The sequence below is a fragment of the Folsomia candida genome, unplaced genomic scaffold, assembly GCF_002217175.1.
Source record: "Folsomia candida strain VU population unplaced genomic scaffold, ASM221717v1 Fcan01_Sc012, whole genome shotgun sequence".
Lineage (NCBI taxonomy): Eukaryota > Metazoa > Arthropoda > Collembola > Entomobryomorpha > Isotomidae > Folsomia > Folsomia candida.
In genome coordinates, this window is record NW_019091204.1 from 456,045 (window position 1) to 475,290 (window position 19,246).

At 35.1% G+C, this 19,246-nt stretch overlaps 3 protein-coding genes across 5 annotated transcripts; all 3 read right to left on the bottom strand.

Annotated features, from left to right (window-relative positions):
* Positions 1-306: 306 nt before the first annotated feature.
* Positions 307-3,881, bottom strand: LOC110855443. Its single transcript, XM_022103854.2, has 3 exons — positions 3,754-3,881; positions 1,156-1,371; positions 307-591 (listed from the first exon to the last, which is right to left on the bottom strand). The coding sequence occupies exons 1-3, from the start codon at positions 3,851-3,853 to the stop codon at positions 371-373; spliced, it is 537 nt and encodes a 178-aa protein (XP_021959546.1). The 5' UTR covers positions 3,854-3,881; the 3' UTR covers positions 307-370.
* An 8,217-nt stretch (positions 3,882-12,098) lies between these two features.
* LOC110855342 lies at positions 12,099-15,463 on the bottom strand. Of its 2 annotated transcripts, none has more exons than XR_004835961.1 (4): positions 15,294-15,463; positions 14,709-14,907; positions 13,950-14,057; positions 12,099-13,137 (listed from the first exon to the last, which is right to left on the bottom strand). XR_004835961.1 is itself a non-coding variant. In XM_022103773.2 (4 exons), the coding sequence occupies exons 1-4, from the start codon at positions 15,363-15,365 to the stop codon at positions 12,859-12,861; spliced, it is 618 nt and encodes a 205-aa protein (XP_021959465.1). In that variant the 5' UTR covers positions 15,366-15,463; the 3' UTR covers positions 12,099-12,858. The 2 variants fall into 2 exon arrangements, 1 of the variants encoding a protein (XP_021959465.1); XM_022103773.2 differs by having other exon boundaries at positions 14,749-14,907.
* A 786-nt stretch (positions 15,464-16,249) lies between these two features.
* Positions 16,250-18,726, bottom strand: LOC110855385. 2 transcript variants are annotated; one of them, XM_022103815.2, is made up of 5 exons: positions 18,307-18,726; positions 17,741-18,050; positions 16,930-16,992; positions 16,759-16,849; positions 16,250-16,678 (listed from the first exon to the last, which is right to left on the bottom strand). In XM_022103815.2, exons 1-4 carry the CDS (start codon positions 18,363-18,365, stop codon positions 16,775-16,777), a joined length of 507 nt encoding a protein of 168 aa, XP_021959507.1. In that variant the 5' UTR covers positions 18,366-18,726; the 3' UTR covers positions 16,250-16,678; positions 16,759-16,774. The 2 variants fall into 2 exon arrangements, with proteins under 2 accessions (XP_021959507.1, XP_021959506.1); XM_022103814.2 differs by having other exon boundaries at positions 16,250-16,681; positions 18,307-18,722.
* Positions 18,727-19,246: the final 520 nt, after the last annotated feature.

Genomic DNA, 19,246 nt, shown 5'->3' on the forward strand with positions numbered 1-19,246 from the left:
ATGTACTTATCACCTGCCAATCAGGCATACATTAAATTTTATAATAATGCTGGAAATATATTTTTTTTAATCATGTATTTACGGGGGGAGATCGGATAGTTGTTTTTCAAGTTTGACCACAAATATTTTGGCAAACTCTATCCATCGCACAAACTGTCTCAAGAAATACTTGTTCTATTGATCTGGACCACATAAAAATGTAAAAGTTCATCAGGGTTACATTTCACACCATCGCATTGTGAGTAAATACGTACTTTTGTACACAGGTAGTTGGGAACATAAATATGAACCAATTTAAGGTTTCTGATTTTCAGTAATTTATTTTCAATTTGTCTACCAAGTTATATCCATGCACATGACAAATTCAATTTTACGTTTGACAAATATAGTCAGAATCGAACGAGATACCATTCTGCACCCAGAGGTAACTATCGCTGTTATACGCTAGACCCAATGTTGTCGCTTCTGCTGAAGAATAAACAATTTGAATTTCGTCCTCAATTGGAGAATTATTCTCGTCATTCCATTTAAATATTGTGCGATCGCTGAGACTACTCTCTCCACCTTTCAGTATTCCTCCGGTCCAGGCAACTACAAACATAAAAGAACCACCGTTTTAATTTGAGAAGATAATAAAGATAACTCGTGAAATATGTATGGGTGCAACAAAATTATTTACTAATTTAGAAGATGGTTGTAACGATTTGCGTAAACAAAAAATCCCTGCAAATCTCATTGGTGCATGTTTGTCAACGCCTTCAAATTTCTTCATCAAGGTGGTGATGCAATAAAGTTTATGGCAATTTGAATAATTCTATTTTACAGATACATAAATCTGCAAAATAATTCAAAGAATTAAAAATAATGATTTTTACTTATACATAAGTCGAAAATGTGGACATTTCTGTAAATAAGGCAATGTTAAATTCTGAGGTCTTATTACAACCGACAATTCTGACGTCTGAGTTTTATTACAACCAGTAAATACCTCTTTCCGCACCATGACTACAACCAATGGCCGGGGAGGTGTGGGAACAATGTCCCTCAGGGTATTTGATAAAACACAATACCCACGCGAGTGCCGATTTGTCTCAAAATTATCTATTTAGAGTGTACACTCTTACATATGTATTTCTACTCTAATATCCTCCTTACCGTGAACATTAAGTTCTAGTAACCTGGACCTTATAAATTCAAACTCATTATAGGAACAGAAGGTGGCCAGAGATAGTCCAGCCGCCCGACATTCGCTGGATGCAAAGTACCAGTTTCTGGTTTGACTTGTATTTCCATAGAAAAAGAATGTCCCTTCAAACGACCCAATTAGTAGAAGATTCGCTTGTTTGTGTGTCCCAGGTTCAGGTCCAATAACTGCAATATGTATGTGCAAATCAAAAGATGTAAGTATGTACACTACGGGACAAAAAGGAATAGATTGGATGCATGAACTGATTGTTTCTTCGAAATCTCCGAAACTGCGTGGCCGAATCGATTAATTTTTTTTGCACATTATGCAGCATTTAATCCTCTAAAATTTCTGCATTTATCACAGATTTGAAACTAAGATGAATAACAAGAATTACATATTTCCGTCGTATGTATGAAACCGCTTGGACAAAATTGAGTAGATTTTTCAGTTTTTGATTTATTATTTAAAATAAAAAAATCAATTTCAAATATTTCGACATTTAATATCTAGTAGGGCCTCCTTTGGCTTCAAGCACGGCAGTGCATCGTCTGTTCATGGAGTCTACAAGATGTCCAGTGACTTCCGGAGATGTAGCATTCCACGCCTCGATTATCCGCTTTTGGAGTTCCGTTTTGTTGGGAATCGGCGTCTTTCGGATCTCCCTTTCAATGTGATCCCATAAGTGTTCAATTGGGTTGAGATCAGGACTCTGAGGAGGCCAATCCAATACAGTCATCTTGTTTTTTTGAAGAACGCCCACGTCGATTTCGCAGTATGCTTAGGATCGTTATCTTGCTGGAAGATGTATCGTCGTCCTAAGGCAAGTTTTGCTGCCGAACTTTTGACATTCCCATTCAATATATCCTGGTAAATATGCTGGTTCATTGTAGTTTCAACAAACTCCATATTCCCCGGACCTGCAGAGCTGAAACAACCCCACACCATGACGCTGCCGCCCCCGTGCTTTACGGTTGGGTTTAAATTCTTCATTTTCAGGGCTTCATTTGTCTTCCTCCATACTCTAATCCTACCATCAGACCCAAAGACATTAAATTTGCTCTCGTCGGACCACAAAACTTTGTTCCAGAACGATTGATCCTTGTGGATGTGTTCCTTTGCGAAGTCCATCCGCTTCTTGATGTTCCTCTTGGAAATGAAGGGCTTCTTCTTTGCCCGAAAGTTTTTCAATCCATCTTCATTTAATATTCTCCGGATGGTTTTAGGACTTGCCTTCTTGCCAAGATCAATTTCAGCGGAATTTGCAATATCCACCGCGCTGGCTCTAGGATTCACCTTAACGGTTTTGAGAATTGAGCGCTTCTCTCGGGTGTTGAAAATTGATTTTCGTCCTCGTCCAGGTGTATTGCAAATTGTTTTGGTTTTTCTGTAGCGGTCAATGATCCTCCAAACAGTTTTATAATTGAGTTTGAAAAAATCTGATATTTCCTTGGGAGTTTTGGACCCATTTTCATCTCCCTCCCATGCTTGGATAATGAGCGCCCTTTGCTGGATTGTGGTCTCGGTCCTGACCTTCGACATCCTAATTAATTGATGAATATTATGTAAATGACTTATCCAGACATGAAAATGTCGATTTTGAAACAAAAACATCTTACCTGGTCAAGTCCTGCTGGAATGTTTTAAAAATCTACTCAATTCTGTCCGTCTGAAATTTTACTTTTTTTAATTATGCGCATAATCAAAGCGCAGGTTTTAGACCCTTCGTATTTAAGTTGGCTGTTTAAGTAGCCTATTAAATTGTGCATAACATGCAAAAAGAATTAATCGATTCGGTCACGCAGTTTCGGAGATTTCGAAGACACAATCAGTTCATGCATCCAATCTATTCCTTTTTGTCCCGTAGTGTACATAAATACAGTACATTGTAAAAAATCTGGTAGTCAAATACATGTACACATATATACCGTAACTACTCTATTTATAGCCGGGGCTAAAATCCAAAACTGGGTGTCACAGACATAGCTACAATTAGAGACCCGGCTCAAATTTGTCCCGCCTTAATTTGAGACATTATAAAATCGCGAATAATTAATGATGACTTGATTTAAGTTATATTATTTAGCAAGATATTGCATCAGTGAAATATTCGCTTTAATTCTACTTGGTTGAACGAGGTTTTGCAGTTTTTAAAAATTTGTTTTCATGATAATATGCATTCTTTTTAACAAATTAACACATAATTCTGTAAATTTTGACCCTATTTGTTGATCAACCGAATGTTAAGTATTTTCTAGGATCTGGTATGAACGGGGATACATCGAAAAATACAGGCCATACTTAGATACCCGATAATTAGGGACCCAGCTATATTTAGAGACCCGGCTATAATTTTGATATCTTAATAGTTAGAGGATTTACGGTACTTCATACCGGTAGTAATTTTTTACCGAATAGGTAATAATTTGTTTCTGAGTGATTAATTACTCTTATTACCATGTAGACAGAGTCATATTTATATGTACATGTGCACTCTGGATACTAATTATTTCATACCAGGTCCATAGCAGCGTACTTTGTACTCCACTGATTTGAAAATGTCTTACCTGAAGGAACTTCATCTATCTTAATGGCGAACGACGCGGGAAAAAATGAAAGGATTGCGCACACGGCAACCAGTTTACTCAAAAATTGTATACTGGTCATATCGAAGAGTGTTGACGAATATGGAATCGAAATGAAATTTACGTTGAAACTGGACCCGAAATATCACTGCGCCCACTATTTATACTGAACCATTGACGTCAATACGTTCAAGGTGGGAATATGACAGCGAGTGTTATTTTTAAGCTACCCAGAATCCCATTCTCAATTGCAATAATTCGACAAGTGCATTCAGAACAAAGCTTACTTGTCAATCAGGAACAAACTTATGCATCTACATACATACATACATATATTGACACTTTGTAATCATTTACTGTCGAACGAAGCCAATTAATTGAGATTCTGATAATGTCAGGAGACCTAATCTGTTTTATTGGTAATTGCCAACCAGTTCTTGGAATCAATGTAGAACGACAAGGTGGGTATCTCGAGGGTGTATTTCAACGTGTCTGATTCGGATTTTAAAACCACTTGAAGGTCGTTGTTAGAGGAGTGCGAGGATATGAAACCATACCCGACCATAGGTTTCCTCCAGTTATAAACACCCCGCCTTACCCTAGGTTTCCTCGGATATATAGGGTCGAAGACTGGTAAACGACGGGGGAAAAATGAAAACCCGACGGTACGGTACGGTATGGAAATACCCTACCTTACCCTACCCTAGATTTCTCAAGCTTATCAATACCCTACCCTGCATTACACTTGTCTACCCATACAGGGCAGGTACGGGCAGGGTATGGATCCAGCAGGATAAATCCATACCCTCTCACACCTCTAGTCGTTGGTTTCTCAAGGGATGCTACATACATACAACCACGGTCTAGAAAATCTTAATATCGCGTATTACTGAGGCTGTGGTAACATTAGGTATTACCATCAGCGGTAGTAAACTTACTTACATTTCTTTTACCACTTTGCGGATCCAGTATTTCCGAGATGGAAATAAATATGCCAACCTTTGGCCAAATTGCGAATTAATCGTAATAAAATATGCTTACCAAATTCCCAGCAACTACGTAAATATCTCCTAAAAAAATTCAGGTTCCTGTACAACTGTGCAATGAGTTCTAATTCATGTGGGAGTACCTTGGTGTAATGTGGATAATCAAGTTGACCGTCGTAATACATAAATTGATTCACTAATTTAAAATATCCTGGTGACAAAAAAAAATCCGAGATTGAGGAGATGAAGTTACACTTTCCAATCTGCGAAATAAGTTCTTCGCCCCGTGCGCAAAACAAACATTCCGTGCGAAAAAACACCACTCATCGATAATGAAAATTTTCGTTGAATTTTCGCCAACCCGTCAATCAAAATTGGAAGGCTTGTAGGTCACATCGAACACATTTCGATGAAATTGACCAATATCTGTCAATAGAAAAGTATTTAAGTTGAGGAACTAGTCTACGCAAAATTCATTCTTGCTAATTCATTGTTACCTTCACAAAAAATTTGCATACTCAATTAAAATGATGTTTCCCCAACTTGTGAAAATTATATTTATCATGTATCTGCTTGGTATCTGCCAGGGTCTAATGAAGTCAGAAGGTTGATTTCATTATTATTTAGTTTTTTTTAATTCATCGTATTTCATCCGATGTAATTAATCGATTGGCTTTCTGTGTTATGGTCGAACTATGTATTAAAAGAAGCGGCTCGTTCTAAACTTCGTAATAATTAACCACTTCTTTCAATGATCAGACCATAGTGTTTCCAGTTCATTTAAATATTTTAAATTAATTAAGTTTTATTTTTTGCACTAGACCATTACGTACAACGTATCCCTGAAGCAAAGCAATCCGATCTCGTGTACCTGGGGCAATGGGAAAACAAGCTGTACTTTTTAGGCACGGTAAGATCTTTCGGAACTCTTTCTGTTTAATTAAATATTTACGATTTTATATTGTGCTTCGTAGCAAAACAGGACCACTTTTCATGCAGCGAAGGACCTTTGCATTTCTGCAAATATGAGGATGGCAATGCCATTAACGGTGCCTGAAAGGGCTGCATTGTATGATTTAATACCCAGTTCAGCTTGGTATGTGGGTAAGTATACTATATTCTAGAGATAGTACCTTGGGTTGACACATATGGTATGTAAATAAAGTGTACACATGTAGCTATTAAAAAAATTGACATGTTTTCTGAAAACCTGTTCGGTTTTTTATGACCCATATTTTTTTCAAAATTTCAAGACAAACTTAAGCTTTATGTGGCTTCACTTGTGTACATACAGAGTGGTCTAAATGTCAGGTTACAATGGAAAATTTTTCAATGGGAAAAATTCGTAAATCTCCATTAGTTACCGAAATTTTGCCTCTGAAATTAGTATTTTAAGAATTTTGTCATCAGTGTTCCATAAGTTTTGATAAAAATTAATAAAAATCTCAATCCCAAATCCGTAACCAATGGAAATTTACGAATTGTTATCATTAAAAAATTTTCTATTGTCACCTGATATTTAAACCACCCTGTACATAAACCTGTAACATTTAGGTCCTTGGGTTAACGCTGGATTGGTCGGGATTGGGGACCAGGCCCGTCCTAACTATTATTGGTACCCAAACAGAACAAATCTTGCCCAAGATCTGCAAGTATTTCAAGCTCCACAACATGAACTGTGCTTAGCAATGTACTTCAGGAGTACTTGGTATGCGATCCCGTGTATCTATGAAGCGGCCAGAACTTTGTGCGAACTAACGATTTAAATTGTTATTTGTATTATTTTATTTAAATTAGTAGCAACATTAATTAATACCTCTGTTTTGCGCCATTTTAAGAAATTCCTAAAAATACATTAATGTTAATAAGACTAATTGTATGATGGGCAAGTCCGTTTTGAATGCTGTGTATTTCTTTACTAAATATGGGAATTGTTACACAAATTAATTTATCATGTCCACTTTACTGAATATTCCACAAGTAACGATAATTATGTACAATATAAAGCATAATTAATGAAAAGTACCAAAAATAACTTGGGTTACCACAGTTTGGTAGTTTTAAAGAACAAGCTAAATTTTATTAAATACTAATTCTAACACATTCATCGAAATGCGACTAGTACATTTACAATTCTTTCAACAATAAAGGACCATATCCTCGCCTTACTTTCTTTCGTTAACCTCGTTAACCTAAACTGTCCCACGCCCACTGGCAAAATCAACCGTGGCAAACTATCCACCTCTTTTAAATACAACTTCTTCTCCTCCCGACTCATCCCACATAGCAATTCCACACTTTTGCAACATCGCAAAAAGTGTTTACACATCTCATCACATCGTCCAAACGTTCTCAAAATCACGTCCAAAAAGAGCAGAAACGCAATCCCGCTCAATCCATCGAGCACGACCATGCCCATCGAATACTTTTCATGAAACCGAATCGCAACAAAAGTCGTTAAACCCGTAACCATTCCCAACAATGTGATGAGCAGTAGCATTGTTATCTTTATTGCGTGATCCAAACTCTGCGAAATAATTCGAAGTCGGGAATAATACAGGAAATATTTCTTGTGCAAAAATATCCCGTTGTCTATTTGTTTTTGTAGTGACTGTAAAATTGATAAAGTTTTTCCGCCGACGTTAATCGCCGCGGAAAAGAAGATAAATCCAGTTCGAATCACTTCTTAAACGATGAAGTTGTAGATTGGCCACAAAATGAAGGGTATTGAAAGAAGTTGGAATAACTTGAAATACCCGGGTAGCCAAAGGTGGGTGAATAAAGAGAAGAATGTGTCGAATTGTAGGGAGTATTTTAGTAAGAATAGGAACGGTTCAGAGCCAACATTCATGACAGCGACGACCAGGATGGGTGGGGCGAAGTAAAAGATAATGGTAAGCCAGTGGAACAATTGCAATTGGGTTGATGAAGGTTTTCCCGGTTTTTGACAATTTGGTAATTCTGCAATAAATAATACACAAAGTCAAAGCGATAATAGATAATACAGGGTTTGGCACGTACGTGGATACGAATTTGACCTTGAATAACCCCGGAACGGTTTGTCGTATAGGGTCAACATTTTGAACAGACGAGCATGGTATCCTCAGATAGTTGTGTGCAAAATTTCAACTCTCTACTTTCAAAAATGCCTCCCCCACAGCCCTTAGACGTTAAGACAGCCATTTCAACTTTTTCCAACAAAAATCTTACCCGTGTTTGCAAAAAAATTTATTCACATTTACTGTTGAGGAACGAGAGTGCGTTTTTAGTGACATTTGACGAAGAACTATTTTCCCTACAAGTTACTAATTGGGTTCGAAGAGCTTACTACACGACAAATGCCGAAAAAAATTCAAGCAATTTGGTGCTTTTCAGTGAGGAGAACTTTTTTGAACAGTTTATGGTTGTTGGTGCAATGTCGGGTCGTGGTGTCCTCCCACTTATCAAAGTCCCCCGAAAAATGAAGTTATCTGCAAAGTATTATGTGGACGGTGCATTTAAACCGCTTTTAGTACAAAATTTTCCTAAATTGTGCGGTAAAAAAATAAATATGGTGATTTTTCATGATCACGCAACGTCTTCCCAGAAGGCAAAGTTCACCCAAGATAATGCAAAGGACCTTCAAGCTAGATTGGGGATAAAAATCATTTCGAATAGTGAAATACCTGTATAATCCGCCGATGTAAGTCAAATAGCCTTATTTGGGTTCGGATACTTGAAAATACAATTTTTCTGTGGACATAAAATTTTTTCGACCGAGTTTGAAAAGAATAAAAATGAGTGTTTAAAGTTCTGGGGGCTGTAGAAGAGGCATTTTTGAAAGTAGAGAGTTGAAATTTTGCACACAACTATCTGAGGATACCATGCTCGTCTGTTCAAAATTTTGACCCGGTGCGACAAACCGTTCCGGGGTTATTCAAGGTCAAATTCGTATCCATGTAAGTGCCAAACCCTTCTGTATTTTCAATAATTTTTAACCAACGTGAGGTCCGCCCACCCAAACATGTTGTTCATCGCAACTCATTTGGACCGCATTTGCGAAGATCAAAACTTCGCAAATCTTGCCAATCTCAAGTCTACTAAAAATACGAAACTCATTTAGCAAACTTGCGAAGATAAAAAAAATAGTGGTGAAATGAGTCGAAAATATTCTCAAAATCTCGCCAGTCGACTAAAAACGCATATTTTAATTTGGTTTCTTTCTTGTTATTGGCAGTATGAGTTTGCAAAATAATTTTGGGAACTAATCCTAATTGCTGGAAAAATTTGCCAGAAGAAATTCACGATTTTTCAACAAAATTTCGTAAATCTTCGACATTAAATATGTACATATGTACCGTACCATCCTGCAATTTCTGTTCGATCGTAATCATTTCATTCGCCATCTTAATAGTCACATCCATCCCGTCCGCAATCCAAACTTTGTACCCGATCGTGCCGCATAGTGCGCTAAGTAGCCCGACACTCCACGTCCAAACTTTGGGATTCAGCACAATTTCAGTAAAACACTTGCTCTCTATGACAACAATCGTAAGCGCAACTCCGCAGAAAAACCCAGTCGCTAGCAAACACAAGATGGGAACGCGGGAAAATACTTTTTCAAATTTGTATTTAGTTTTTCGAACGAAGACGAAGCCACTTTTCTTATCCGTCACTATTTCGACGCATGGTTTATAACAGAACGGATAATACGTGACGAAGAGAAGTTGGATAAGTGAGATTCGTCCAGTTTTGAGTTTGTCTTTCATTATGATTTTAAAGCTCATGATAACTTTGTTAAATTGGAAACGTTGATTTTCCCGAAAAGTTAATCAGGGTATACTTAATTGATGTGTATTCTGGTAAATATTTACCCGCAGAACTGCATTTCATGTTAACATTTCAAGGATTTTTGTAACTGCAAGTGACGTACTGCTCGGAAATTGTCTTTAACCTTGTAAATATTTCCAGCGTATAATATTGAACACATTTATCCTAAATAGATGCTATCTCGGCACTGCCCACTTAAACTACATATGTATTTCCCCGTTTGCTTGCCCGTGCAAACTCACGTTGCTAAAAATAAGAAATTTGTTTTAAGTTGTTTATATCAATCAGCTACTTATTATATTTCCCTAAATTGAAAGTAGATGCAATTTCAATCCCGTTTATCTCGATGAGAATGAGATAAAGATAGAAATCTAAAATGTTCCAGAGAGACAACTTCCAAATGTTGTGGTTAAGCAGCAATTCGATTTAGGAGAAATGAAATACAGTGTGTACCAAAATATTTTTGCCAAGGAAGCCCAAAATCAGTTAATCTTCCCTATATTTTTTTCTTTGTGTTTTTAGTTGACATAACTAATCTCGGGCAATGAATATTTAGTAGTGCAGTTTTGAGGTTTTAACATTGCAATTACTTAGTTTGCCAAATTTCACGAAATTGCTGTGTCTGTAAAAAAAATTGCACATTTTCATGTCCCATGCATGAAGGTTTTTGAAGTTCCAACTTCATGTAAATAAAAATACTAAGAAAACATTTTCTAATCCTTATCCTAAGAGTGATTTTGGGGTACGGTGATAAAAAAATTGTGACCTTTGACTTGCGTAACATTTCTTCAAACTCGAATCGACCACAACAGGTCTTAATTGTCAATTTGTCAATTACATATCGTATTTTGGATCTGTATCGTTCACTGTCCTGTCCTGAGGTAAACGAGGGTACATATTGATTGCATCAACAATTTTGTGAGATAGTGTATGTATGTATGTGCCTAATTGTTCAGCCATAAGTAGTTGAATTGGCGAAGATTAGTATAATTTTTGTATTGAGTACTTGGTTCTTGCAAGTATGATTGCAGGTTGTGGTTGCAGTGCAAGTTGCAGTTGACCTTTGCAAAAATTTGTTTGTCATAAATTACAGAGGAAAATTGAAACTTTTGTTTGCACCATATCTTAATTTTAGCTCGTATTCAAGTTTTGTAAAACGATATATACATTCGTATATGTTTTTTACTCTTTCTAAATGAAATATTTACTACCCGACGCGTAAAGAATTATATGAGATAAATAGATTTACGCAAGTATTCCGAAATATATATATTAGGCAGTTTGCGTAGTTACGTTTTTGAAATTTCCGTAACTTTTCCGTAACTTTCCCTATCTCGTGAACTTAGTCATAATTTACAGAGACAGTACGTACAATGTATAGAGGACTCCCAAGAATGATTTCAAGATGAGCTTCGTAAATTTTGACTAAATTGAAGGAAAAGCGAACGTTACGGAAAAGTTACGGAAATTTCAAAAACGTAACTATGCAAATCGCCTATTAATCCAGAAACATAAAATTTCTAGATATGCTGGATTTATCGGGATTTGTGCGGAAATTAATTAATCCCTGTAAAATAATTTAATCAGATTTCAAATTTCCGGTTAACCCACTTTCAAACACTAATAATTACGCAGTTCCATAAAAGGGCAACAATTTAAATATACGCTGGAAATATTATCTATTTAATACCACTTGTATTACATTAAGAGAAAAATATGATTAATTCCAGTACATATTTATGTATAGTCTTCGTGCTTAATTAATTCGATCCGAGTTACCATAGCAACACCTTAATGGCACTCGGAGCTTGTTTGTTCTCCCCCTTTTTGAATCCATAAGACGTAAAATCAGGAATGCAGACGATTCAAAGAGTTTGGGCTGGGTATATACTATCGATCGGTGAATTAAACTAGTGGCAGGATATAAATATGTATGTATGTAAGTCCAAAAAAGTAGCCCGATTGATTTTATATTAACCGTATTAGTAACTATATAACTTTAAGCTAATATGATTGACATTTTCTTGCCTGAGTTAAAAATATGGTATACAGGTTCAAGTTGCCCGAGCCGGATTAGAGCAGAAATCATGCTGAGCACATATGTATGTATTAGGTTTCATCCCTTTGTGCAAAATGGCGCACCTAAATACAAATACGTTGATAATTTTACACTCTTAAAAATAATGCTAATTTTTTTAAAAATGAATGCACTCTCAATTCTATATTAGGTAAACTGTATTAAATCCATAGCAGTGTTAATTTGATAAAGATTTTACTTAATTTTGAATTCAAAATGCATTAACATTTCAAAAGGGTTACGTTATTTTTAAGAGTGCAGCCAATCAACCATCTTCTGCTTTAACTTGCTATAAAAACTGTTAAAATATACAAGTTAGATTGAATAAATAAACCATTTTCTTCAGAACTGTCTCAGACAGAATGACAGACATGGCCAGCAAGTTTTAGAATGAGGTTTTCTTCTTGTCCCAACCAATCACCTACTTTCTGGGCAGATATGAATATCATTTTGAGTTATTGAATAAAATTTCTTTTTATTCTCAATCAATCAATCAGTCAATTTATGGAAATATGATATGGCCAGAGGCCATCATCATTAATAATTCGTGCTTATTTATGTAGCTTCAATTAACCTTTAGATATTTATGTATTAGGTTTATGTACGTATACAATACAATGTAACACAATATTATGCATGTAAATACATACATAGGTACCTAAGTTCGTAGTTTGGATATTCAAACATACATAAATTCGTATATAAATATTTTCTCTTACACAATGTCCCGACATTTGTTCACGCACGTGGAACTACTTACATATGAATGTATGTAAATACGGTTAGAAATAAAAAATAACTTTAAGTATTTTTCGTTGAGAGGAACCACAACGAAAAAATCGTTCAAAAATGAACACTCTAAATAATTCCTAGACAAATCATCACCTTAGGAGGTACTATTTATAGAGCTCTATTTTTGGGCGATGATTACTGAGACGTTTTGTCACCAATTAGTGGCTTAATCATTAGTAATGATTCATTACCAAAAAATAGCTAAAAGATAGTACATACCGCGGGTGAGGATGTGTCTCCAAATTATTTGGAGTGTAAGCACACTCAAGTTTAAATAATAACTTTGTTACTTGGTAAATACTACATATTTGCAAACAGTCTAATTTATGTAGCGTTGAGTTTAATACTGGATTTATAAATAACAATCACATCACAAATTCAATCACACATTTTCCGTAGTACAGATTCCTGATCCGCGTTTTTTCACACGAATTGGTTCGCCCCCACCGAATGGGACGCTGGCAGAGGGACGATCGGGCCACTGTCGTTATATTTTCCCCGGCTCGGAAACCCAGATTCGGAATACCTTGGCGGAGCCGGAGTAAGGACTTCATCCAAATCGTGATCTCCTGGATCGTCTCTACATCCGCAGTAGCAGTAGAAATTAGTGCCAGACCGTCGAAGCTGTTCCGTGCTATGATACCCAGCGGATTGCCAGCTAATCAAAAAGTTTAACGGGGCTGCCAAAACGAACCCGAGAATCTGAAAGACAATTAAAACGGAAACGGTGTTTTAAGAAAAAAACGTAAATTTATACATTCTTCAAGATCAAACGTGTAAGCGCCCTAAAAAATTATCTGCACATATGTATGTAAAGTCTTCAAAATAATGTTACCCCTTTGAACAGTAATTGCACCTTGGATTATATATAAAGTAAACTAAACCAGATCAAGAGTAACGTTAACTAGATAAAGACATAAAATTTCTGGATTTAGTATAGCTTTCTTAATAGACTGGAGGTTCATATGTTTCATAAGGGGAACATTATTTTTACGACTGTAATTATTTATGAATTGAAAAATTTAACAAATTTCGCCAACCATTGTGACTCACTATGCGATGACGCCAGCGGTCTCGCTCCGATTTTGATGAAACTTCGATAATTAGGTAGCCTTAGGTAAATAATTGGACACATGTTTCGGGATTTTTCATAATGCTCAGTTTAAACAAAGTTAGGATGGTATAAGTGGCCGAAAATTCGCATTTTTCTCGTGAAGTTTTTCTGTTTTTGTTTTTGAGGGAGAAAAATGAGAATTTTCGGCCACTCATACCATCCTAACTTTGTTTAAACTGAGCATTATGAAAAATCCCGAAACATGTGTCCAATTATTTACCTACGGCTACATAATGATCGAGGTTTCATCAAAATTGGAGCGAGACCGCTGGCGTCATCGCATAGTCAGTATTGATTAGATAAAATATATGTGATAATTTTAAATAATTGAGCCCTCCTTTAGGCTTTAATTGTCTTAGTTAGGGGCATCATTAACTGTGATTACAGCTTATGTACGTACATATGCACAAATTCGAAAATTTTCTCCCCAACGGTAGCTCGGGAATATGATACCAATAAATCCAGAAAAGATGAGAAGAACCGCGACAGCTTTGTGGAATCTGGCATCCTAAAATTATCACAAATTGTCAAATATTAATAAATTATTGATAAATTCCTGTTATGCTGGCAAAAGATTTAGTATCTAAATCATCAAAATCATCGCAGAACACGAATTGGATATAAGATTATCATAATTCTTGCTATGTATACTGGAACCGGAAGCGATGCTGATTATTTTATCTATTTTATCCTGCTTATAAATCAGGATTATCCATTAAATATCGAATAACGGCGTAATATGTAGGTACATATGGTCAGAACGTCAACCAGGAAATATGCACATCATAAACAGAGTTATGTACATATTTGCATATAAATAGATAATATCCGACACCTATGCGTTTTTCAATGAAATTTAGACTAATCTATCTAGTTACTAGCTTAATACACGACGAAACACATTTATATGTATGACCATTCGCTAACAGATTTACAACCCAACGCTATTGACGCAAATGCAACCATGGAAAGAAATTTTGTAATTTTATAAATCCTTAGAAATTAAATGAGTTAAATAAAATAATAAAATGTAAATGAAAAATAAAGTTTGACATGATAATGTCAAAAATTGCATAAAATTTGCAGTATTTTTATATTTGCATATGCACATACATGAATATGTAAATCTTATATATATATGTACTCCGTAATAACTTACACTTTTTTTCGAAGTGTGTAAAAATGTAAATACGACTCACAAATTGTCGCATATCCTCCTGAGTTTTAAGCAGGTCGAACGCACTGGCGATAAACAGCAATCCCGTTACTGAAAATGCCAAGCAGTTCACAATGAAGTAAGAGAGAAATCCGTCCTCCAATGCGAACGCCCCTGTCGTCACGATCACTGCTTCGATAACCTAAAATTAAAAAAATAGTTAATCCAACCCGACGAAGATTTAAAATTCGACAATTTTACGCTCTTAAAAATCCAGTTTCAACATAATACAAAGCAGTATTCATATATTTATGACTCGACCAAAATGGTATTGATAAGTAAGTAAACCATTTAGTAATATGTAGCTCGGTATTAAAGTTTTTCCATATCGATAGGAAATTTTTATTGACAGGTAGAACGAAGCGGTAGTAACTTTAACACTGAAAAATCAATACACATCAGATTTCTAAAAGCGTATTTGTACACAAACTCTAAATTAATTTCAACCGGTAAATTTTACACAAACGCCTTTGTCGTCTGAATTGTTAATCAAATTTATTTAGCATGTAATGCAGTATGTATACTTACGGTAACCAGAAATTTTAGCTGAACCGTGAAATTGGCTAGGTTTAGCAGGTTGAATTTCAGTTTGAGACCCATTTTGTATGCGGTTTATTTATGTATCTACACAAACTTCAACATAAAAAATAAATGAATCAGAAGCCGTCGTACTTGTATGTATGTATGCAGCTTTTGATGCGGCCACCAAGTAACTAAATTGCAATCTCACCTGTTTTGCAAATTTGGCCGCATGAGCTTGCCATATGTATGTACATATGTACATACATATTGCATATTAGTCTTTTTACCTGGAAATTGTAGCACCTTTGTTACGTTAGATTTACCTATGAATCGCTGTACATACCGCTCCACAATAACTTTTTTGACCATGCATAAAGCATGACAACCGTGCGACCTTTCTATATAAATTGTTATGCATTTAAGCTGTCCAGCTTTAATGTTCAGCACAAAAAAAAATTCTTAAGACCAAAATTTCAGCAATTTGGCACGTACCTAATGTACGGTACCTTACTATGAAACGGGTCTACTGCGTATGCCAAATCACGTACATAAATGCTCTGTGCTTCATTTTTTGTTGCGGAATAGGAAATGTATTTCCATGCTTATTAATCTACATGCATACATATGTACACACGCTCTATACACTTGAAATGGTACTGCATTTTGTGGTATCGTTGACGCCTGGAGTATATCCGACCAGTATTGAAAATTATGGTTATTTATTTTGTACAAAAAACATGTGAATTGCGTGCAATATTTATTAATCAGTAGAAAATCACAATTAATCCTATGGAAAAAACATTCAAAAATATATTTATTTATGTGTGTACTGTGTGTATTAATATCTATGTATGTCTGTGTGTAAACATGTACGTAGATATTTACATGCGTATTCACAATGACAGTGTCATAGATGTATGGAGTATGTCATCATTGAAAAAATTATCTAAATATTGCATCAATTTAATAATAAAATACAATTTATTACGAAGTAAAAAAGAAACATTTCTAATTAAGAAAATATGTACATAGATTACATAACTTACTTCTTCTTGGTTTAACAAATTTGTTTTTTTTTTCTCGGTACAAAATTACAAAAATTTATCAGAAGTTAATCCTTAATAGATAAATTACATATCTGCAAATTGTCTCCTCCAAATTAAAACTTGATGAATTTATGTACATATTCAAAAAATGAATTATTGGATTAATAATTCAATGAGGATTATTTTAATCCGGGTATTGCATAATTAATAATTTTCAGGTCTTCGGTACATTCATAATTAATTGTGTAAATATCCAGGTAATTATGTATGTAAGTAGTTTTAAATTTCCTGTGAGATTATGTATGGTCGTCCACTTCAATAATTTCTAACTATGGCCGTTACAGACTTCTGTGAATAAATTATAAAAATAAATTCCTCCATTTAAATGGATAAAAAATGGTGTTACAAATAATGTACCTACTTACCAAAAACAGTAGATTACTATACCAGCGAAATTTCATGTTCGTTGGGTGGCGGTATTTTTGAATTTAGGTGTTCGTCATCTTTCAAAGGATGCTAAGATATAAATGATTGATTACACCCAAGTCTGATTAATGTTTGCATGAGCGTCATCAATTCTGTGCATATTTATTTACCAATGTGTAGTCCATATTCTTCACTTCCGGCCTTATTCGTACCGATCTGGTGGGATTTCTTCCCTGCAAAATTTAAAATTTACAACGTATATATTTCAAAAGTTTGTACAAATTCAAATTTATGCATAGCTAACGAAGCAAAATCTAAATTAATTAATTTCTAATTCAATCTGAAATGATGGATAGATTTGAATGATAAAAAAGTATTTGGTCATTACGAAGAAAAACGGGAAAAATAATCATGACACATCATGCAAATCCTGACTTGTTATTATGTTTGTTAATTGATCAGGATGTAAATATGTAGGTAAACATCTACACCTAAGTTTCCCGAGAAACAAATCATGCAACAAATTTATGACAAGCCAATTTCTGCACAGGAAATGCAGTAACGCCCCTCTCCCAATATTACACTCTTAAAAGTGTTTAATGTTACGCTTTTGAAAAGTCAATGCACTCTGAATTCTAAATTAAGCAAACTAAACTAAACGCAGTGTAAGATTAACTTGATAAAGAGTAAAGTTTGCTCTGAATTTAGTATGGTTTACTTAATTTAGAATTCATAGTGCATTTATTTATCTACTTTACAAAATGACGATATTATTTTTAGCAGCGAAGTACACGCTGAAAAACATAACTATTTGCCACGCTGTTCATTCAAAAACTTGGGACCAAATCCTCACATTTTCTAAAAGGTTTTCTAAAAAGTCAACTAATATGTTAATCTGCCAGATAACCTCACAGACTTTGCTGCCTCTATTTTACACCAAACATGTCCCCTAATTACCCAATTTAAGAAAAAAAAACTCACAATACACCATCTCTTCATCTTTGAACAGCACGATCCACACGGGCCCCTCCCCCATCCTCGGCCACGCCTCTTATTCCCCGCGAAATAGGTCACTACTAGAATCGTTTTCTCCACCAGGGTCAACACCACCCACACAGCGAGAGCTATCGAAACGACGTAGAGTAAAATGGTTAAGGGCACGTTGAGCCCTTCCACGACCCGAGCAACGTCACGGAGTCCACCCGAAATTTCTTGGGCTCCTTCGAGCGCTAATTTTTCCAGATCTGACGAATTTAGGCGATTGTGCAGGGAAAAATTCCCAACCGCATCGCTAATTATGAGAAATGAATTGTAATGTTAATTATTAATTATAGTGGGGATATTCAGTAAGAGTTTGCATTTTTGGAAACGTTAGAAAAAAATGAAGGTCGCTAGTTCGTAAAAAAAATTGGATTAAGAATTCATTTGTTAACCTACATTTCTCGAAGTCTAACATTTAATTAGCAAATTAGCAATAAAAAAAATATGTTTTGTAATGCGAAGTAGTGAATACCCCGAATATTTATTAATTATCAATTCACAATTACCTTATTATTTGCGCTGCAGCGACGCCCACATCGTCCGGGACGATTTGAATGGACGACATATGCTTTGAAATAAGTACTTAATTTTTCGCAATGTTAGATTGATTAATTAATTAGTTTACTAATATATTCAATAATTAATTAATTATGTCAAGCTTCAAGTTTCAGGTAGCGCTTGGTGTGTATTTATAAAATTTTATTTTAATTATGTAAGTATTTGCAGAACTTACTTAATATTATGTAAATAAGCGGCCAATTAATTATTTATGTAGTTGGGAACTTAATATTAAACAATCAATTAATTCTATAGGAAATTAAGTATTTCTTCAAAAAATACAGTAAGTAATTACTTCGCAAAGTTAAGCATAAAATATTATTGCTGATTCAACCAGAGGATGAGAATTGAGCTTAAAACCTGCTGCAAAAGGAGGCATCACACATTACATTTTGTATCGATTTTGCCACTATCAAAAGAGGTTATGGACATATCTACTGATAAGATAAGCCACAATCAAATGGTCACTCTCCTCATTCTTTGTCACTGAATGGAATGAGTAACGAGGTACGCAAGTGTTCAGTTGAATTTGTAAATATGCATGTGTGACGAATTGTATGCAATGAAGCTCTAATGCAAATAATTAAGTGCATTTGTCATGTTTGCTGTATCATTTCCGCTTTATTTTGGCACTTTTACATAAAGTGCCGATATGCATTTGATTATGATTTCAAAAATAATTAGTTAAGACTTCATTTAGCCCGAGTGAGGATAAAGAGTAATATTTTAAAATTTTTCTGAATGACCCACCGACTCTTACAAACTGTTAGAAATCTAGTAAAGTCAGGCAGGTATTATTTTCTCCGTATCCTTAATATGTAAATAGTAGGTCTTGATAAGTCGGTGATGCGGTGTAGTATGTAATAACTCGATATTACCGTATTGGTA